General features: G+C 41.9%; 1 protein-coding gene across 3 annotated transcripts in view; it reads left to right on the forward strand.

Annotated features, from left to right (window-relative positions):
• NR3C2 (nuclear receptor subfamily 3 group C member 2) overlaps nt 1-22,990 on the forward strand; it is a 220,612-nt gene that overhangs the window by 173,758 nt on the left and 23,864 nt on the right. For all 3 annotated transcript variants that reach the window (XM_074867492.1, XM_074867493.1, XM_074867491.1), the window contains exons 5-6: nt 5,080-5,418; nt 5,842-5,986. In XM_074867492.1, coding sequence (XP_074723593.1) covers nt 5,080-5,418; nt 5,842-5,986 — 484 coding nt within the window. The remainder of the gene's footprint in view (nt 1-5,079; nt 5,419-5,841; nt 5,987-22,990) is intronic.

Genomic DNA, 22,990 nt, shown 5'->3' on the forward strand with positions numbered 1-22,990 from the left:
AATCATCTCAGTTGGAAAAGCCCTTGAAGCTCCTCCAGTCCAACCATGAACCTCACACTGACCGTTCTCAACTCCACCAGATCCCTCAGCGCTGGGTCAACCCGACTCTTCAACCCCTCCAGGGATGGGGACTCCACCCCTGCCCTGGGCAGCCCATTCCAACGCCCAACAACCCCTTCTGCAAAGAAATACTTCCTAAGAGCCAGTCTAACCCTGCCCTGGCACAGCTTGAGGCCATTCCCTGTTGTCCTGGCGCTTGTTCCTTGGGTCAAGAGACTCATCGCCCCTCTCTGCACCCTCCTTTCAGGGAGTTGTAGAGGGCAATGAGGTCTCCCCTCAGCCTCCTCTTCTCCAGACTAAAGCCCCCAGTTCCCTCAGCTGCTCCCCATCAGACCTGTCCTCCAGACCCTGCACCAGCTTTGTTGCCCTTCTCTGGACACGCTCGAGTCATTCAATGTCCTTTTTGGAGTGAGGGGCCCAAAACTGAACCCAGTCATCAAGGTGCAGCCAATTTGTGACAGAAGTCTTGCAGATGAGGGATCAGTACTAAGGAAGCAGCTGTGCCAATCTGGATTCACCCCAGTCTCCTGCCAATAGCTGTTTTCAAATGCATTAAGTCCCATCTTTTAGATCATAAGGCTGAGGGTGGAGTAAGGGGGGAAAGATACTAATATGCCTTATAGTCTGAACAGTGCTCAAGACTGTGTTAAATTGGTTTTAATGTGTAATCTCAGCCTTCCTCAGTGCCTCTGCAGCAGTACCATCGTCCCTCGCTAGGCAGGTGGGACTGGCATTGAGGGTGATAAGCAAGCAAGCTGTGGGCTGCTCTCATTGAGGTCTTCCAAGCACATGGAACAACGTGTGGGTTTGCAGAATTTGCAGGCTTTTCTTTGAACACGTTGGACACAGGACTGCTTGTATTAAATCCAGGTAAAACTTTGCCTGTTGCTTCCAGAGGAACAGGGACTGCTATTTGTGGTCAGACTTGTAGCTTATTTCCTCTGTTATACTGTAATTTATTGTTAGAGCCACAGAGGAGGTCTGTTGGACGTGCCTTTCTAAAGTCCAACTTTATGTGACTTTTCAGGTGTTTCACCTTATTTTGCGTTATTTTTATTGCAACCTTCTAAAATACTTATTCGACAAAAATTGTGTCAGGTATTTGAGGTGTCAACCTCAGGTATATCTGTAGTGTGTCTTTCGCTGCTGTTTGGTTTTCTTTAGCTATTACTCCATCTCAGATGATTTAAAAAATACAAGAGTTATGATATTGCTGAAAAGGAGGGGCAAGAAGTTCTGCAATCAGAGACAATATGCAGTCACTGGCTGTGCAGCCATTTGGATGAAGTCTTGTCCTAGCACCAAACAGGCTTCAGACTTCAGCTTTGCCATGTGAAATGCCCCATGCATCCCCCATCCCCTGGTCTGCGTGGAGAGCCTGTGACTTCTTGAACGTTTCCACGCAGCAGTCCTGACGAGCATGGCTCTTACCCACCAATTCAGAGGTGGCTTTGTCGGTTTTATAGTTGGTATTGCAGTTAGAGAGCAAATGTGGAAAACAACTTCAAAAGACCGACTCGGAGTACGTACTGCTCAGAGTTTGTATTTAATCGTTACTTGTTGGTTTCTGTGGGAGTTACCAAACCAGTTGAGCTACAGCACTGGCATGAAGCCAAATGAAAAATACAGTTTTCTTCACTGTAAACATGACTGTCAAGCAGTAATGTTTTTCTCAGCTTCATTTTAAAGGCATTATAATGGAAGAAAATGAAACTAAAACACGTTTTTATGCCAGTATTATACATGGAAGAATGTTACTTCTTTTTTCTTTTAATGAAAAACTCTTAGAGAATAGAATATGCAAAATTATGTCTTAATAAATATGTAATCAGTTATCTGTGTTGCTAGATACTTGATGGAGTTGGTAAACTGATAAATTTCTTATTCTGGTGTACTTACGGTGAGAACGCATTTTTTTTTGCTTCTGCAAACATGAAAGATATGTAAAGTTCTTTATTTTTAGTTCTGATAACAGAAAAAAAAAATAGTGCCTGATAAAACTTAATGAATAATAACAGCAATCACTAATCTCTATCCACTCCTTTGGGCTTATTTTTAAACTCTCTTTTCAGTGGCCAGTAGCTTTGTTAACTCATAATCAGATATTCTGCTGAACTTGGCCATCCTTGCTTTGCTTCTGGGATTTAGTTTGTTGAAAAATGTGTAAGTTCAGCTTTGCCTTTCTAAGATAAATGCAAACTGTATTTAATGCTCACAGTGATTTCACCAGGACGTCGTCATGTAGGTGCAACTGCACCAAATGGAGAACAACAGCATTTTCACTTTTCAGAAATAAATTTATCAGAGTTGTCTGCTTTGCCTGTAACTTCCTCCGTTTTATTTTGCAGAGTGGGGAAAAAGCTTGTTTAACAAAATGTCTGATCAGCTGCTGCTTTGTAAAATGGCTTTTTGGGTACTAGGAACGGAAATTGCATCTCGAAGAATGGATGTCAGCATCCATGTAACTTGATGCACCAGAGGATGAAAAACCCTTCAGTTGTACTTCATTGTTTGAATGAGCTTTTTTTAAGAGTTTTGTAATAGAAAAGTAGGAAATAGGATTGGAAGGGACTTTTATAAGGGTCTTCTCGTCTGTCCAGTCTCTTAAGACAGCATCAGCTGCAGCAAAACCCTTCCTGACAGATATTTGTCTCGCCTTTTCCTTATAACCTCAAATGAAAGCGATTCCTGTGTTTCCCTGTGTAATTCTGTGCTAATGCTTCAGGTGATTAGGAAGTTTTTTACTGGGTATGCATGGATAGTTGAGCAACAGAATTATAAACTAAATTTTATTAGGACCGGTACATTTTTATTTGCATATCTAATCCTCTTACTAAAAAATTCAACCTGCCTCACTTAGTCTGGATGTTTGCAGGCATAGAGAAATAAAGAAATTGTTGAAAGCAGACATACATGCTGTAGGTGAATTAATGAAATGGTGTCCAGCTCTCTGAAGGAAAAGGCATGAAAGTTACACAAAGAACTCTATAAAGTTCTCTGTAGATCTCCTGAGCGACGCTGATGCTGAAATCAGCCAGGAAGATCCTTCTTTCATTGTGTGATGGCAACACCACCAAACCGATATTCAGATTTTGCGTTTACTGCTCAGTGCAATACGTGCTGCAGTAGTAATGAATTGTATTCAGGTTTTGAAGATGGTAGTGAAGGAGGGACTGTCTGACTGGGCACCTTCAAGATCTTGTGTATGAGTGGTAACATCGCTGTTTTCTATAGCAATGTCCCATGTTTACCCTAACAAATAAGCTTTTCTTTTGGATCTTGGGATGAGCCAGCTTCTCAGAGTTCAAGATACTGTCCCAGCAAGGAAGTGTTGAAAACAACAGCTATTGTTGCACTTGGGCGTGCACTGTCCTGGACCCTGGGTGTCTGTATCCTGCCTTGCAGGCACTATGAGCTCAGCCACGGCCGCTGCCTCTGGGCAGGCAGCCCCAGTTTCAAGGAAACAGTAAAACGCTAACGGGTGCTGTCGCCAGCAGTGGTCTCAGGACAACAGCAGCTCTACTGTTGAGGAGGATTTTCTTAAAACATAGGTTTTAGGGAGTTTGTAGAAGAGTAATGAGGTAGTTTGCAGAAAACTCCCCACTACTCACATAGAGCAAGCTTTGAAAACTTCCCAGGAGGCAGTAGCATGGCATGCTGAGCTGGAGTGCAAGTGAATGTTGCAATAATGGAGAACAGAGGAGGGCTGAGGTGAAGGTTGGCCAGAAAGGATCCTGAAACTGCAGAAAAGGTGCTATATTTGAGGAAATTAAGGAAAGACAGAGAGGGGAGTTGAAGACAGGAAGACCCTCGAGGAGATAGACTTGGGACAGGGCATGGTCTAAGAAGGGTGTTTGCATTAGTATTCTAACTAGGAGTGAGATAGACTTGTATTTACTGATGCCAGTAAAAGGGATGTTGCAATAATCAAGAGACAGTAAGATTAAAGTCCAGACCGTGTACAGATAGGTAAGAAAGACTATTTTTGAGAGTAGTTACTCTGAAAGAGCTGCGAATGTTTCAATTTAGTTCATTATTTATTGATTTTAAAGACTATTTTAGTTACGTTTTCCTATCGTGAGCAGTGGGGTGATGGGCTTTTGGTTTGTTTTTTTATGTGTGGGTTTTTTTTAACTTAATTGTCTCACTTTTTATTTCCCATTCTTTCCTCACGCTGCAAGATCATTTTGTTGGGGCAGAAAGCAGGGCTTTCACATGGCAAAGTTGGGAGGGCAACCCCCAGAGAATGGCTCGCATCTCTGCAAAGAGTGGAAGCACACTGACGTTGCTGTCTTCTAAAGAACACTTAGTAAAGAAAAGTAGGGAGGGTAGCATTAAAGAAAAAAAGAAAAGGGAAGGCGAATCAGAGAAATGTTGATAGCAGTGAGAAAGGGGTTATGTGAGGCTCAATGTTTTTTCTTTAACTGGGTAAATATTTTTAGCATTACTTCAGAACTGCTCAAGAGAAGGTGATGAAGCTCTTATGGAAGTATCAAAGCAGCAAAAGCAAAGGGATTTGACTAGTCTAGGCTGTTCAAAATAGATTGACTCCATTTCAAGTTGAGGTGCAGACAGGGTGGGCATTAGGATTCAGAAGCTTAGGAGAGCTCTATTTCTGCTAATTTTAGGCATTGCCAGGGACATTCCTTTAGATGACCAAATGCAATGGAGAACATGAATTGCAGACTTGCAGGTGATAAGTGATTCATGTAAGCTACAGAACAAATAAAACTTCTGAAACCAACCACGGTAACTAGGATGTCTTATGCATGTCTGTATGGAGATACTGGACATTGTCACTTATAAAAAAATCCAGTAAAGCAATGAAAATGGGCTTATGTGTGTCTTTAGGTCCTTTTTCCAGTGTAACGATGCTGCAGGCAGTGAGGTATTTCTTAAGGTCCTGCAGTTGATTCACTTGAGGACTTTGAGATGATACTTCTCCTTCCGTTTTCTATAAAGCCAAGGTTACGCTGGATTTCTGTACTGACTTGGTTCTTGTGCTGCTCATCTTCACAGCCCGGAAGTCCAAAAAGTTGGGGAAATTGAAAGGGATGCACGAGGAGCAGCCACAGCAGCGGCAGCAGCCACCACCCCAGAGCCCCGAGGAAGGGACGACATACATCGCGCCCGTGACTGAGCCCTCTGTAAACACAGCACTTGTCCCCCACATGTCTGCTATCTCACCAGCACTTACTCCCTCTCCTGTTAAGATCCTTGAAAGCATTGAACCGGAGATTGTGTACGCAGGATACGACAGTTCGAAGCCAGACACAGCGGAGTACTTGCTTTCCACCTTAAACCGCCTGGCTGGCAAGCAGATGATTCAGGTGGTGAAGTGGGCAAAGATACTTCCAGGTAGGACCACGAGACATTTGGTGACATTTCTCTTCACTGTTTCTTTTAGCTTAATGAACTATTTGCTTGACAAATTGCATCTTTAATCTGTGGGCTGTGTTGAAAACCCTCACAGGGGGGCGTGAGATGAACATCTGAGTGAAGATTGTTGGGTTTTTTGATTTATGTAATGTTTGCTTCATATGTCTGTGATTGATATTTTTAAAACTTTCATTTTGAATAATAGCCTCTTAAGAATAAAGCATGTTTTGTCACTGGAATGAAAAATTATGTTGGGGTTTTTTTTTCAGAAGTACACTTTGTGGGAGTGTTGCTCTTGTTCATTAATACTAGAAAAATAATGAGCATGTATCCAGTGCTGGTTTGGCCAACCCTTGTAGAGCGCAATTGTAGTTCATGGGTATTTTCTGGTTTGATCTCTAGGATTTAGAAACTTGCCTCTCGAGGACCAAATTACTTTAATTCAGTATTCATGGATGTGTCTGTCATCATTTGCCTTGAGTTGGAGATCGTACAAACATACAAACAGCCAGTTCCTCTATTTTGCTCCAGACCTGATCTTCGATGAGTAAGTATTCCTTAATGGTCCTTTTCAGTGCAGGCTGGGAGGATTACTCTGTCTTTATTTGTTTTCAGACATACCTGCAGTCTGAGAAAATTTCAGCTACTTCCAGCTTAAAAATAGTTTAATTTTTTTTTTTTTCCCCAGCAACTCAAGTTTTCAGTTGGCAAAGCTTTGATACTGCCATCCCCTTCTCCTTATGTATGTGGATGCGTTCTCAGACTAGGACCATCCTGCTGGCTTCAAATATGACTGATATATGACCAGGATTTATAGCAAAAAACATTTTTTTGGTATCTACTGGAGCTTGGAAAAATACCTAACTTCTAGGAAATGTGGATATTTAAATTGCCAGGTTTTTTTCAGAGCAGTCGTATAATGGTGCTTTTGTTAACAATATACAGCTGTTCAGTGTGTTTTCTTGACAGTCTTAATTACCTTTCTTTGCAACCAAAGAAGGTTGAAAGAAGCCAAAATGTTTTTTCAGTAATGCAACATAATTTCTTTTATGATGCATTCAGACAAAAAGAAGGATCAACCAAGGAACCATTCCTTCTGAGTATGTGTGTTCCTTCATATTTTAAGTTTGTGTTTTAGTGCTGTGCTTTTGATGAGTATAATTTAATTTCTAGTGTTTATTCCAAGACAGTAAAGTCAAAATTTAAGTGAATACACAGGCAGTCAAACTGGGGTCATGTCATATGCTTATCCCAGAAGGTTTTTTTTTTTTTCCTAGACATAAAAATGATACATAATCAGTAGGATATGGGTGCTCTTGAAGAAAAGAAAAAAAAAAAAAAAACACAGCAGGAAAAGAATTAAGAAAAAATAACTTACTGCTCAATCTCCTGAAACGTTCTAAAATGTTTTTCTTGGAGAAGATACTTGTTGCTGTCCATCTTAATAGTCTTTCTTTGATTTAGGAATTCCTAAATAATTAATGCGCGTGAGATTGGTCCCAAAGCAGTAAGCAATATCAAAAGAGATTGGTTTGGTTTTGTTGTTGTTTGTTCTTTTAAGAGGAGGAACTGGTGATTCAGTGCATGTGGTTGAAAAGGTAGTGTCAGCCATTTTCCGTGTTGAAAGTACTTCCACTGTGACTTGAACATTAGAGAGTCATCACAGAAAAAGTATCTGTGGCTAAAGCTAAGTGAAAATGTCAACTTCGAAGAGTTAAGTTCTCCTGGGGAAATGGAGACTAAAAGTTTGAACACAGAAAGAGCTCTCCTTCATCTGAAGAAAGTCAGTCAGGGGGTCAAAATCTATTGGACGGGGAAATCAATCCCACTTACAAGTAAAAGTATGTGTGCATTGCTAGCATTCTTGAATTCTGGAAGCAGCTTCCAGAAGTCGAGATCAATTGTGGGTTTTGTGCTGCAAGCCTTTGAAGGTAGGTGCCTGCAGAATTATACTGAGGTTGAGGTTGGGGTCCACTTGGGAAAAGGAGTGCAGTGTCACAGAGTGCAAAATAAAAACATTCAAACCCAGATTTGTATGTAAGATAGTGGTCTCATCTTCTATGTATTTAACAATGTGCCCATTAAGGTGCTACCAAAGGCAGGTGTTTCTAAAGAGAAGAAACATAAATTACTGGGAGCTGTGTTGACCTGTGGGGTGTGGGGTAGGGGCTTTTGAAGTAGCTCATCAGGGCAAGAAACTTCCTTAGAGGTAAAAGGGTAGAAGTTCAGTGCTTACTCTAGAACAGTGATGGACGCATCCCTGGAACAAGAGGGTTTTTCTCATTTCACTTGTGTTTCGTACTCGGTGGAAATTGCTGGAGGCATTTTTTTCCAGGTTTATCACATTGCCGCTACAGGCGGTAGTTGTGAGGCTACATTTGGAGTCCAAATTTTGGGCTTCCCAGCACAAGAAAGTTGTTGAGAAACTGCAGAGAACCCCGTGGAGGTTGGCCAAGGTGGTCAGGGACTGGCTGGGACAACAAGGTTGCTGGACTCATGCAGCCAGGAGAAGACTATGCTAGGTACAGTGGGGATTTAATTGATTCAGCTTCCTGATGAGTTGCTGTAGAAAAGATGGAGTCAGGCTCTTCATGGAGGTGCCCAGTGGAAGGATGAAAAGCTGTGATCGCAAGACTGGGACAGCTGGCTCCTGGGCAGCAAGAGAAGAAATTTCATAATGAGATGGTGAAATGGCAGAGCAGGTGCCTGGAGAGACCCTGGAGTCTCTGTCTTTGAACATGTCCAAGCCTTGACTGGGCAAAGCCCTGAGCAGCCTGCTCCAGCTTTGACATTAGCCCTGCTGTGAGCAGGGGGTTGGACTGAGATCTCCAGAGGTCCCTCCCACGCTAAATTATTTTGTGATTCCAAGTTCAAGAGATACAGTGCTTTTCTCAATTCTACAAGTCAGCCAATATAATTAAGTGTAGAAAGCATTCAGATAAGCAGAAAACATAATACGTATTCCTGTTTGTGAAAATACAGTGCTTTGAAGCTTTGCTCTGTAGTTGCTGAAGACTGGTCTTACCTTTAACTTTTGAGTACCCTGAATTTGGCAATGTGGTCTGTAGTTGTAAATGTGGGTCTTCATTTCTGTGCCACAAGGCTTATCAAACCTCCTTAATGTTCACTTTTTACACCTTTTTGAGTGCTTTACTGGCCTTGGTATTTTAGGACATGTATTAGTTGATGCAGAATGAAAGAGAAATGCTTTAAAATGGCTTTTCCTTCTGCTGGCTTGAGAGAGTTATGTTCCTGTTATCACCTGGCCAAGATTTTCTTGGTATTTCTTCATATTGTGTCTGGAGAGGTCATTTCCCATCTCTATGCAAGAAGTAATTAGGAAGGTCCCTGGCCAGTAGCATGCACTCAGTGCCCCAGAGGGTTCAGCATTTTCTTCAATGAACAGTTAAAAAAGAGTGAAAGTAGAGGTTGGCATTAGCAGAATTATGTTGCTTTGTTTTACATTAAATGAATTTTCCGTTTACTCTTAACCACTGTGAATAAAAGGAAGTCGTAATGTTTCTGGAAGGCCATGATATATGGTCTTGTTTTCTTCCTTATTCTGAAGGCCTGTAAACAAGGCAAATAACAAATGAGGATCTCTGTTGTTAATAGCTGTTAAATGTACCTTCGATTGTATAAATACAGAGCAAAATGCCTCCCTACTAATACTTGGTTTGATTTCCTGTTAGGCTTGTGGAAGGCTGGAAGTATTTGCCCGCCTTCATTTAGTCATGTTACATATCTAAGTGTAGTGTTTGTCTTTATGGATCACACATATATTCCGTTGCTTTAATTGGGCTTAAGTAAATGTGAAGATGTGAACTGAGGGATAAGAAAATGGCCAGTCAGCCGGTTACAGAAATGCCTGAAAACAGCCTGAAAAGAGGCATAAAATAGACCAGTGTATTTTATGTTGTGTTGCTGTAAGTTACAGTTTTCTTTTGTAGCATAGTATTTGTAATCAAAGCTAATATATATATGTAGCTTTAGTTTTAATCCACAGTAAATCTTTAAAAGACCATCACATGTGTGACACCACATAATTCCTACTGCATATAAACTCTCTTATGACTGTTGCATATGTAACAACACTCAAAAGATGTTACAATAATGTTCTTAAGGCTGCAAGCTCAAATCTGAGACGTTGCAAAATTCCAAAATTAAGGTGGTCTGTGAAATTGTAGTTTGAGCCCTTTGGGTACGTGCTTTGAAGACTGTATCCATAACCAAACCTTTAAGTTATGTTATCCTGTAATATTTTTCCCATGTGACACCTTCCTTTTTGTATTGATCAGGTTGGATGAGTTGTAGGGATGATACAGGATTATGTAGTGAGAGACTGTTGGATTTTTGCTTCATTTGTTGCCAGCGAGGAAGCCTTACCTTGAATGGATCTAGGGATTTGGGAGAACATAGGGATCATTAATGGGGTAGGTTTTCTTAAGACATGGCAAAAGACTAGCCCTGATTCTAGACCTAAGCTCTGAAGTATTTCAGGTTCCTGCTGCAAAGTAACAGAAATCCCACAGGAAAAAAAATGGCTATTGTTTATTTAACTCAAGGGAGGGAGAAAATTTCTGTTAAGACTTAACCAAAGACTTTAGCTGAAATTTTCTAATCTAACTCAACCTGAGGCAGGCGTATGCATGGATAATTTAAGGCCAGAGCATTAAATTGGTAGAATTATACACAATTGAAAGCAGGAAACTGAGTGGTGCTGCTTGGAATGGGTGCAAGAACAAAGCAAGGAATGTAGCAAAATACAGTGTTCTTTAACGCCAGCTTATTTTCAGGGATTTTGTCTGAAGCTGTACAAAATGAATTGTTTGCTACAGGGAACAGCCTAAAACATGGTTTTTAAGACGTGGTCCCAGAAGGTAGGGAAGTTAGTTTCAAATTCCCTTGGTCTCTCCCTTGCTGGATGAATTAATCATTGAACTAACAGCTGAAACAACTCTGTCTCTGACTGTGTCCTTTTGAAGGAAAAGGCCCCAGCATTTTTGAAAAGAGGTGACATGACAGTTTAGGTCCTAGAAGAAATCTGATGATGCACACCTGTGTGTTTCCATGCTTTTGGGAAGCCTTCTTCCTGGATCTGCAGTAATTGGTGCTCTGAAACGTGAAACCATTGTGCAGACAATAGCAGGTTTCCTGAGGACATTAGATGAGTTCTGCTATAGTGTCTTCAGATGGTAAATTTTGTGTAACTACATTTGAAATAACGGGTACAATGATGGGTTTGTGAAACTAAAAAGTACAGTGAAATTGAAAAGATACAGATCTATAAGGCTAGTAAAAGACTAACAAGCAGGTAAAATAACTTGAGGCTATTGCCTAGGAAGGACTGGTTCCTCTGCTGTGTGTTTCAGTCCCTTTTGTATAGACTAGGGCAGCTGAAGGGGTGGCTTGGGTTGTCTTGCAGATTCAACTGAAAACTAACAGTTTGTTTGTGGCACTCGCTAGTCCACGTGTGGATTGATAACCAGAGAACAAAGGGTTGATGGATTGTTAGAGGAGGAGGCTTTAAGTATCATGTAGCTAGCAAAAGAACAGAGGGAAGATGACATTGCTTCTGATGGGGACAGTGCCTTAGATTAGTTCAAAAAGGTTGTAAGCCACAGTGAAGTGAGTATTTGTTTATAACTAAAAACTGTAATATCCTTTTAAGCTGTTGGCTACACATACATGTGCTTATTTAAAGGAAAACTTATATTCCTAGTAGGTGGAGGGTTGAAACGTTCAGAACTCACCTCTACGAGTTTCTGAACAATCTCATGCAATTCTGAAGTTAGCCTTGCTTTGAGCAGGAATTGGACCAAAAGAGCTGTAAAAATCCCTTCTGACCTAAATAATGCTATGACTATCTTGAGATAAGTGACTGCAAAATAACAAGAGGGAATGGCTTTAAGCTACAACAAGGGAGGTTCAGATTGGACATTAGGAAAAAATGTTTCCCAGAAAGAGTGATCAGACAGTGGAATAGGCTGCCCAGGGAGGGGGTGGAGTCACCATCCCTGGATGTGTTTAAGGGTCGTTTGGATGAGATGTTGGGGGATGTGGTGTAGGGGAGAACTTTGTGGAGTAGGGCTGATGGTTGGACTCGATGATCCCAAGGGTCTTTTCCAACCTGAATGATTCTGTGATTCCACTAGTAGGAGTTTATGTGTTTGCAGTGCAGAAGTCAGATGCCTAAATCCCAGAAGGCGGCAAGAGGTGCTCCTTCTTGCTCACGTTTCTGTGAGTGGCTCAGGCAGTTGCTGTCCCGCCGGCTAGTGGTGGCAACTTCCCAGGTATCTGCTTCCACCCATACATTAAGTCAGGGCATCAGCTGGCAACCTTTCAGAGGTTCAGGAAGGAATAAAAAGCATTTACGAGTGCAGCACTGCCAACAGAAACCCAGCAGGAGCCAAGACGTGGCGCAGCAGGGATCCTTGCTCCCCTGACGTGGGAAACCAGTGGGAGTGGTGGGACATGGACTGCCTTTAGGGCCATGGCTCGTATTCCCAGCACATATCCCCCTCCCAGCTGGAGACCAGAAACTGCATCCCTCACGGCAAGCTGCCCTGCTTATCCATCCCTTCCCCTAAGGAAGAGAGGTGGTGGCTTTTCATCTCTCTCTAGGGCAAAAATCCAGCTGATGGCATTGCTGACGAATATTAAAAATCAACCTCTTTGGCACATGTTGGTTTCTGCTGGTGCAAAAAAACCAGAGGGCCAGTCCCACGCTGGAGTTCCTCTGTAGGTCTCGATTTTTCTTTTGATTTTAGGTTTTACACAGTCTCTTTGTAGACTTCCAAATCCTCAGGGACTTTTGAAGAAGAGGCTTAAATTCCAAAATCATTTACTCTTTTTAGAAAATTTACCCAAATTATCTTATTTACCATTCCAGCCTTACCTAGCTGTAAAATAGCGGTGATGTGGGATACTTAAAGAGTTCAGTAATGCTGAGACACCGTGTTGAGACACTTTAGTACATTAAAGTACAGCATCAATATTTGAACAGTATTTTGCAAATGCACCGAATGACTAATGCGCTGTGTGTTTTCTTGCTCCTTTGATTTTTCTTGGTTTGTCATCTGCAGCATAAAGAATAAATCATAGGTGCATAACTGTGCAGGTTCTGAATTTCCTGGCCCTGGTACTTTCTTCTAACTGTCATTGGATTTTTACAGAGTTTTTTACCCTAGTCGAGGACTTGAGGGCTTGCCTGATAAAAACAGTGCTAGGCATTGTACGAGGTACCCAAAATTATTGAAGTGAACGTGAAAAAACGAGTCTAAAAACTGGTGCCAGTTTTCACAGGCATTTGGATCAGCGATGTCTTTTTTCCATCTCTGCAATTATTGTATTACATCATATGCACCTCAATCCTTACAGCAAAAAGGTTTCAGTAAAGGCTGCAGTTTATTGAATATTACGTAGAAAATATTAAGAGCAAAATATAACGATTGACGTATTGGTTGGTGCTTTTGAGTGATAAGGTGAAGCTTCAGGCTATGGATTTTGAACTAAGAAGTATCTGTCCTTTCATTATTGCCATTTCGGGCAATTGTGATGCTACTGGCTACTTTTCTAGTTTGTAGAGCAGTATGGATGGGTTTTTCATTATAAAATTCAATCATCTACTTCAGATATTTTTAAATAACCCAATAATACTATGTATGTAATGTAGTTTAACAAACTAACAAAGGTTACTACAAATTAATATAAATCCTTCCTTTAAAGTGCAAGATTTAACTTTCAGTAAGATATGGTAGTAAGTAGTATAGTAAGATGTAGTATTGGAAGGATATTTCATGCTATGTCTTTGGTAATTGCCCGAAGTGTGAAGTTTTAAAATTTAAAAGCAGACAGAAGTTGATATTAGCAATAGAGGAAAAATAGAGAATACATTTTTCAAATGAGAAAGCTGATGTACAGCAAATGAGGTAGAGAGAGGCAGAACAACAGCTTCAGTACATGGGGATTTCTCTGAAGCTTCTGTGCTAATGTTGTCATGGGATGTGAATGGGCAGAGGATTTTGCAACACTGAGGAAAGTCGTAAAATTAAATTAAGAATTTAGCTGAATAGCTAAGATTTTATTTAAAATCTGCATTTATTAATTATGTGTATTTTATTAGTAAATAGCATGTTCATTGTCTTTTCATTATGTTCCTAATATCCTCTCATAATATACTTGTGGAAGCTGGGACCATTAGAATTTGGTGTTGCGTAAGGCTGTGCAAGGATGCACAGCCTCTCTGTGCCCTTTCGGTGCTGAAGCCTATAAGTCTTCCTGGTATTCTGATTTCTATGGTAACAGCAGGAAGATAAACATAATAAAATAAGCTGAATATTTAAGAACAGCAGATTTTTTTTTAACCGTATATACCTCGGGGCGGGGGGCAGGGGAATGATTGCTTAGATCATCTGTAATTGGTGATAAAGCCAGTAAGTAACTTATTTTATTGTTTAAAAGATTACTTTTTCCCCATTTACATTTTGGAGGATGATGGCTGTTAACCCTTTTGGCTTCATTTGCAATCTGTTAATCCTGCAGTGTTTAAATTTAGGTACATTTTTATAATCTCTTTCATCTGACAGTCTCTGAATCCCTAATTTTTAATTAGTATTGCAGCAACGGTTGTTGATAAGAGTTGTCAGTGTTAATTCTTTGCTAATAAGTTGTGTCTGTGATCACTGATCTTGTTAAAAGATCAGCAAGCACTCTGTGATATTCCTTCCTGCATGATTTTTGTTGTATATTTTATTTTGGAGAGGAGCACTGCATTCATACAATCCAAACTGTCAGTGCAGTGAGAAGTGGATATCTTTATCAGTAAATTTTTTATATACGTTGTTGCTATTATTTACTTTTTCATAAAGTGCAGCTCAGTTCCCATCCAGAGAAGTATATGAAAGGATTTTGTTAGATATCCACCCCAAAGTAGTGCAGACACAGAAGGAAATTTTGAAGAACTGTTGTCATACCTGTACATAATAGATGTAACATGCTTCAGCTAGATTTTTCCGAGTCTTACTGAGCTTTTTCTTTGTAAACAAGTCAATGGTTGGGCAAAGTAATAGATTCATCTTCTTTGCATAAATTTCTAAAGGCGCTGCCTTTTAATGCCTTTATCTCTAAACATTTCTTAAATTTCTAGGGCTTTTTAGTTAAGATGGTGAAACTGTAAAGGAAAACAGGAGATAAAGTAGTTCTAAGGAGATCTGTAAGAATGTAAAAACTGTCAGAAGAAAGATCCGTGTAGCACAGTTTCTCATCCTTCAAATTGCCCAGTTGCAAAGAAAGCGTAATACTGGGACAAGGGTAAAATGATACTTCATTTGCCCGTTCCAGCAGTCAGTGATTTAGGTACTTTCTGAACGGGAGATTGCATTCGGACAGTTGTGCTTAATAACCCTTCTGTATCTTCTATGAAGTTACCTAATACCTTTTTGAATACATTTATAATCTTGACATCTAAAATGTTCTGTGGCAGTTGCTTCTGCAATTTAATTATGCATATTTGTTTGTTGGAGATGTTTCTAAAGCAGGTAGCTGATAATTTAATGGAGTGCCACTTCATTCTTCTGTTTGTAGTAATAGTGGATATATTCCTCTTCATCCTGTGTATGCCATTTATCACTTTGAGATCTCCATCAAGTCCCATCGTTTCTTCTATGAGCTGAAGAATCAGCTAGTCAATTTAATCTCCCCTTGTATATCCGTTGTTTGCTACCCCTGGCCATCCTCCTCTCCTCCCTCGGTGCTTTTGCTAGCCCGTCGTGTTAATTTGGGGAGGAGATCAGACAGACGTGCCATGTTCAGAGTGCAGTGAATTTATGCAGTTTCAAAATTATGATTTCTGTCTTGCTCTTGACCCTTCTTCTCTCACCCTTGGCTTTTTTTGACCATTAGTAAACACTGAGCAAGTGTTTTCAAAAGACAGAAGCCCCAAAAACCTGTTCTGCATATGTCTCTTTATTGTGTGATATTGGTTAATTTAGAGACAGTTATTTGTATGTATGGTGGAAGATGATTATACTGCCTGCATTGTCTTGCAATTAGTGATTTTCACCTTCCATCTTGTCAGCCTGCCCGCACGGTTTCGCAAGGTTTCTCAGCAGTTTTTTGCAGGCAGCTCTTGATTTCATCATCTGGAGTCATCAGCAAGCTCTGTCATTTCCATAGAACTGATTTTTTTTCAGATGATGTATGAGTGCAGTTTTCAGCCCAGGCGCCAGTGCAGGGCTCTGTGAGACTTCCCTGGTAACCTCCATTACTTGTGAGAGATGTCCATTTATTATTACCCTTGGTCTCCTATTTTTAAGCTGCTAATAATCCATGAAGAGCCCAAGCTCTCTGTAAGAGCTTTCAGGAGATCTTTTTAATAGCTTTAAAATCCAGCTTTGCTGTGATTGCATCCCCACGTACCTCCTGATGCAAAGCGCAGTGTGCAGGAGGTCCTAGACCAGTAATCACCCATGCTGGCATGCCGACAGACGGTATTGCAGCCCATACCCAAGCTGCATGCCCCAGTTTCCTTTGTGTGGAAACCAGGGCAGAGGAGAGGAGGAGGAGAGGGTTGGTGTTTGCTTAGGTCTCACCCCATATGGCTGTGGGATGCAGCTAGACCTGGCATGTGCAAAGCATTTCCATCATACAGACGTTGCCTGTATTGACCAGAACATCCTTGTGCTTATCGTCAGAGCGCTCTTACATCGTGAGACATGACCTCTCTTTGCCAAAGCTGCACTGACTTTCTTCCTTTATAGGATATTTATTTACCTTTTAATGCTCCTCTTTCAATCATTTTGCTCAATACAGAAACAAGACTTGCTAGCCTCTGGTCTCTTGAGTGCTCCCTCCCCAGTCCCAGACCCATTTTAAGAAACCAGTCACGTTTGCCACCTTCCATGCCTTTTATAAGGGCAATTTAAGCAATAAGCTGCACAGCACAGTTAGTAGTTCAGCAATTCCGTATTTAAGTTGCTTTACAGCTCATGGATGGCTGCCATCTGGTCTTGGTGATTTATTACTATTCATTTTACTGTTGTTTTTTTTTTCTTTCTAAACCCTCTTCTACTCACACTTTAATCTGAAACTAGTTCTCACACTCACTCACTGAAAAGCAAGACTCCGGTGCAGAGCCTTCCTGGACTCCTTTACAGAGAGCACTGATGCAAAGATTTTATTTAACTTCTCTGCTATGGCCTGATCTTTCTCAAACACTTCTTTTTCATCTTGATCATCTGTTGGCCCAGTGGATGTTCTGGCAGGTTTCCAGCTTGTGATGTGTTTGAAGGGGTTTGACTGTTAGTTTTTATGACTTTAGCATGAAGACTTGCCCAGTGATTTTACATTTAACTTGGCATAATTGTGCTCTCTTAGTATTGTCTCAGCATGACTTTGAGACATCCACAGGCCTTTTGGGAGGGTGTCTGTTCACTTCTCTCGAGGTCCTTGGCAGGAAGGGCTAGGGTAGAGAGAGATCTGTTCCTTTCAAGTGTCTGTCTGAACATAGTGCTGCTTTAATCTTTCTGCACATCACTGAGCTGTTTGGCATCTGCAAATGCCTTTCACGTGCACAGTGCTGCCTTTCATTGCTTCCCCTGTAGAGTTAAATATTAATCTTCCAGATTAAAAGAAAAATTAGGAAGCAGTTTCTCTAAACTGGTATGAGAAGAAGGCATGCCTCAGTTGAGTTCCAGAAAATGCCACGCTTTGCATGGCAGCATGAGCAAAGTCTTGATTTCTGAGGCATTGTTGACACAAGAGGAGAATTGCCGCTGCATGCAGAATATAGCAGTAATTTTGGTGATGAACCACTCCAGATGACAATGAGCTGTGGTGTAATGGATGTATAAAATGATACCTAGTGGGCACCTTTTCTGGCTGATACCTTTCTCTGATGAACTTTAAAAGAGTATTTATTGTCATGTGTACACTATCATCGTTTATTATTGAATGTGGTATATTGAAAAAGCATTTTGGTAAAGGCATAATTATGTATTTTCTCATTTAAACTGTGATTTGTCTCTTTTGGAATGCAAATGCAAACCGAAAGAGAGTATTTGGTATCAGCATTCTGCTAACTGCATAATTAACTGTTAATTCCAGCAGATACTTGGGGTTCTTTGCTATTGATGTGCTTGGGATTTTAGGGTTACATAACTGGCTGATTATTAAGTTGGATTTCAGCACAAGTTCTCTGTAACTGATTGGGAGCTGAAACTCTCCTTTAGCAATCATTATCCACGAGCAGTTGACGGTTCCTTTGTTGATAGGCATATAACAGGAGGACTCTTAGCTGAAACTTTAAAGCAGCTCTAAATTTCTTAGTATCAGTTACCTGAGACTCTATTCTCTAGGATCACCAGGAGGACTTTCTTGGAAGAAAACTAATTTTCAGAACTGACTCCTTTAAGTTCAGTATAAAAATTGCCAAGTTTGTATGACTGGATCGCTAAAGCCCACAAAATGCTAGCTCTGTCTATACATCTGTTTTAATATGAAATGACCTTCCTTCTCTGATTACCAGTATTCAGCATTGGAGGTCCTCAGTCTAATCCTGTTTTGGCCTGGGTTCGGCAGCTTCTTCTGCCAAGGTCATGTGCTCCCAGCTACACACCCCTCAGTCTGCAGCATCCCAGTCACCTGGAAAGAAGCTTATGGGGTTAAAGGTTCTACTTTGGTAATGGTGGGTTTACACATTCTTGTGGCAGGGTTGGTTGGGGGACATCATTACTGAAGGACTTCTTTCAGCAACTTTTAGAGCAGGAAATTTTTTTGCATACTTGTGCTTCCTTGCAGGGAGCAGCTTTCTCCTGTTGCATGTCAGATTCACAGAACTTCACAGAATCATCTAGGTTGGAAAAGCCCTTGAAGATCCTCCAGTCCAACCATTAACCTCTCACTGACCGTTCTCAACTCTACCAGATCCCTCAGCGCTGGGTCAACCCGACTCTTCAACCCCTCCAGCGATGGGGACTCCCCCCCTGCCCTGGGCAGCCCATTCCAACGCCCAACAACCCCTTCTGCAAAGAAATACTTCCTAAGAGCCAGTCTAACCCTGCCCTGGCACAGCTTGAGGCCATTCCCTCTTGTCCTGGCGCTTGTTCCTTGGGTCAAGAGACTCATCCCCCCTCTCTGCACCCTCCTTTCAGGGAGTTGTAGAGGGCGATGAGGTCTCCCCTCAGCCTCCTCTTCTCCAGACTAAAGCCCCCAGTTCCCTCAGCTGCTCCCCATCAGACCTGTCCTCCAGACCCTGCACCAGCTTTGTTGCCCTTCTCTGGACACGCTCGAGTCATTCAATGTCCTTTTTGGAGTGAGGGGCCCAAAACTGAACCCAGTCATCGAGGGGCGGCCTCACCGGTGCCAAGTCCAGGGGTAAGATCCCTTCCCTGTCCCTGCTGGCCATGCTATGGCTGATACTATTCCTCCAGGAAGACAGCAGCAGGAGGCATCTCTAGGACCCTTGAGCCAACTCCCTGCTACTGCAGCAGGATCTTGCCATAAAAACCTAATTTTCAAAGTAAAAGGTAGTGCCAAGGCCTTGCTGCTGTGTCAGATTAATAGGGCACAGGGGGGTTTTTTGTCCCCACCTTCTAGGGGGAGAGAAGAAATGCTGACTGTCAGTAGTGGCTAAAGTCAGGTAGGACAGGGCAGAGGGATTTGGGGGCAGCGGGAGGAGCTGAGGTGACATTTGGTGGCAGGTCTTGCAACTTGGCTTTAAGACATGATTGCTGGCACCTGCCTGCCTCTGTATGAAGGAGCGTGGACATGGGCAATAGCTGCATCAGGCAGTTCAGCAATATCAGCCCAAATGGCCTGGGAGTGTAGGGCTGTGCTGAAAACCCAGACTGTCACTGGAGCTGAGGCAGTGGCACTTTAGGTTTGGTTTGTTTTTTTTCTCTGGGCCTGGTGCAGGGACAGTGTTTTCCAGCAGCACGATAGAGCAGGCAGCTGGGGGCTGTGGTGATGTAACCTGGCTGAGATCCACCATCACTTGTGTCGGCAGCAGGGTGGTCATCTGTGGCTGCCACCTTTATGCTACCTCTAGGCTAGCACTAAACCACCTAATTCCCAGCCTATGTTTATCCATGGCAGTTTAACCAACTGCAGGGTAATAGTTGAATTCTCTATCTCTTACTGCTTAGGGAGAGCATCTGCTGCCTTATCAGGAGGAGGAGGAGATTGTTACTGGTGCCAAAGATGGGGTATTTATTTCTCCTGGCTTACTGACAAGTTCAAGGAAAAATGGGCATGATCCATTTCTCTCCAGTAGAAACTGATGACAAAACTGCCATTAATTTTGACAGGATTGAGTGCCCGCATTTGCCATTGCTGCAAGGTAACAGGTATTTTTTCCTTCCTGGAAGGAGATGGCTCTAAAGCTTCAAGAGTTGAAGGCAGTATGTTGAAGGGAGTATGTTTCTTGTCTTTCTGCTGTGGCTTGCAGAGTGAGCAGAGATTAGAAAGTGCTGAATAAGAAATAAGTGCTGAATGAAAAGTCATAATTGAATTTTGCCTGAATTCTGCATGTATTTTGGCTTGGATTTTGATCAGTGCAATAACTTAATGATGCTGCTCCAGTACTGCTGACTTTGGTTGCATTTATAATGGCTTCAAGATGGGAAACAGGTGTCTGGGTACAGTCTGTAGAGCAGAATGATGCGCAGCGTTTCCCAGTGCCGCCGCACACAAAGCAGGGCAGTGACGGCCCCTTTGCATGGAAGAATAGGTTCAGTTTTGTGCTAGGTAGTGTCATTCTGTTACCACTGTTCTTCATGATGGAGCTGTTGAAGTAGAATACTCCCTCAAGAAAGAGTAAATTGTTGTTACGATAATATGTTTACTTTTTCCTTTCCTCAAGAACCTCAAAACTTTTCCAGACAAATGAACCCCCCCTAAGGCAGGTAAGATAATTCAGGCCAAGGACTTTTCTGATTAGATGGTTTGAGCAGCTGAACAAGGGACTCTGTGATCCCACGTCCCTGGTCTTTTTGCCCCCTTTATCCACAACTTGCCTGCCTAGCTCTAAAGGTGTCTGGTGATGTTTCACTCCTCTCTCTGCCAAGTTCAAACTGACCCTTTCTGGCATGGTGGAAGGCACACCTTGCTTTCTGAGGCTTCCAAACTGGTTTTGACCTTCAGGCCTTTGGCAGGTTTTCTTGTTGGGTTGCATTTGTTTGTTTATTTGTTTTAGTTTTGATACAGTGTAATATGCTTTCTGAATTTCCCTGAAATAATTTTAAATTATAGTCTTCAGATGGATACAGGTTTTAGTCTAGCAAAGGAAAGGCTCTTGAAAATAAAATTGGAAGCAGTTCTTATAGGGGAAAAAAATACAAAATCAGGAAACATAAATAATATCTTTGACATCACAGTTTTGCTCCAAGTGTTGCGTGGTCTTCTCCTAAGTCTTTTCTGAGCTGTAGAGGCCAAGGGACTAAGCCAGCTGCACATTTGTTCCTCTGAGGTGCTGTGAAAGGGGATGCCTTTGCCCAGTTTTTCTTGGGATTATCATCAAGCCACTTGAATACTGATGAAAATTCAAAACACCCACCACAGATTTTCCTTTCTTCACTTTCCTGTCTAATTTAGGAAGATGCCTTGTGCTGTGGCTTTGAATAGTATCCATGAGAAAGTAAATAAAGCATGGTATCAGGTTTGGTTTGGGGCTGAGTTTCGCCTGTGAGTGCATATTCCTTGATGCGTGGGTTCCTCTTTTTGGTTACGGTCAGCTGAGGTGCAGTTTCTATCCTCAACAAGGGGATATACAATACCAGACTTTATGATGACTTCATAAATTATAAGTTACTTATTCATAACAAGTTGTTTCTGTACAGCATGCCTGTAGTTTCACAATTTTTGATGTGGCTGTGTTGTTTCTGTGGAGGTCACGTAAGGGTATTAATGCGATAAATGACTGGTATGGTATTTAGGATGCCTTGTCTTAAGCAGCTTCCTTAAACCACCCCTCCTCCCGTGGTGTGACTGCTCAAATCCTGCATTTCTGTTGGAGTTGAGTGGCTCATCCCTTGGTGATTTGGGACATCAGTCCCGTTTCAGCTGGATGCTCAAGCCGTTTGCCTCGTTGCTTGCCCCTGTGTAAAAGAAAGGACAGCTACTTCCACGGAGCAGGGGAACAGGAGGACTGGGCTGGTTTGCCACTTTCTCATCCATGGATTCAGCTCTCCGTGGGTAGATCTTGAGGATGAAACAGGCTGAGGTGTTGGGATGGTACCGCAGAGCTGGTCTCCATGCAGCCTGCCTATGGAAGGAAGATAGGGGATCCAGAGTCAGTTTGGGAATAAGGTGGCAGAGATGAGAGAGGCAAGAACATAGAGATTGAATGGGGTTAGGGGGAGATCCCAGATCAAGTGAGCAGAAAGAGAAGATGAAGCCAGGGAAAGTACCAGGGAGTTTCTCATCTAGGAACACGTTCGTTGCGGTTCATTGAGAGAAACCCAACAGCAGGAACAAAACCCCTCTCCCCACCGAGATGACTGAGGTGCCTTGAAGGGCTTCGCCAGTGCAGGTGCCCACCTTATCTTCCTTTTGGGGGAAAGGAGGGAAAAGCAGCAGCAGCTCAGTTCCAGTGAGGATGTGGTGAGCAGCTCGGTGACCAGTTAACACGAGGTACCTGTGGCCAGAGAGGCTCTGCAGGAGCAGACAGAAGTGGGGCAGAGCAGTAGCTGGGGGGAAAGGGCTGGTTGCGGCCACTCCGCCTGCCCACACTGCTGCGGGAAAGGTCAGGCAGAATGTGAGCTGGGCATTAAATTAAGCCTGTAAGGAGACACTCGGGGAACTTAAGATGGATTAACTTAAGGTGTAAAGTTTAAAGCGTATTATTATGAAGGAGGATTAAGCTAAACTTGAGCTAATGACACCACTTCTGAATGTGTATCCACACAGCGGATTCAGAGCTTTGGCTCCACGCCTTTTATTAGCTAAATGTACTTACCTTCTTAAATGTCGCCATAAAGATACATGCCCTTATATTCCAGATCTTCACATTCTCCATTTTACGCGTTGAGAAGTTCGTGTGTTTAGATGCTGTGTCAGAGGTAGAACTGGATTTGGTTGGTTGGGTTTTGATTATTTTTTTTCATTTAAAAAAAGAAAAAAAGGCAGGAGTGGGAGGCAACACAGAAGTTTGTTTTAATTTTCCCCATGGTGTTAATGGCATTTGTGATGACTTGATGGTATTTATTCTTAGATGAGGCATTTGGTAAGGAAGAAATAACTTTGTTCATGTTATGTTGACATGCCCTAATTTCTATGTGTCCCATCTCTTTTAATACATGAACCATTTCTATTGCTTTATTTTGTTGTTACTTTCATGGTATTGGAATATCTGCAATGTCAGTATCTGAATTTTCCCAAAGCTCTGTAGCCTCTTTATTTTACACTGTGTGGGTTAAAAAGCAAATGCAAAATTGAATACTGTAAATTCTCCCACAAAATGTTCATCTTACATTAAACAGTCATGGATTAACTAACATAATTTGTAGTTAGCGATAATTTGTAAATAAGTAATAAATCAACTGGATTGATTTTT

This window comes from Strix uralensis, chromosome 4 (genome assembly GCF_047716275.1).
Source record: "Strix uralensis isolate ZFMK-TIS-50842 chromosome 4, bStrUra1, whole genome shotgun sequence".
NCBI lineage: Eukaryota > Metazoa > Chordata > Aves > Strigiformes > Strigidae > Strix > Strix uralensis.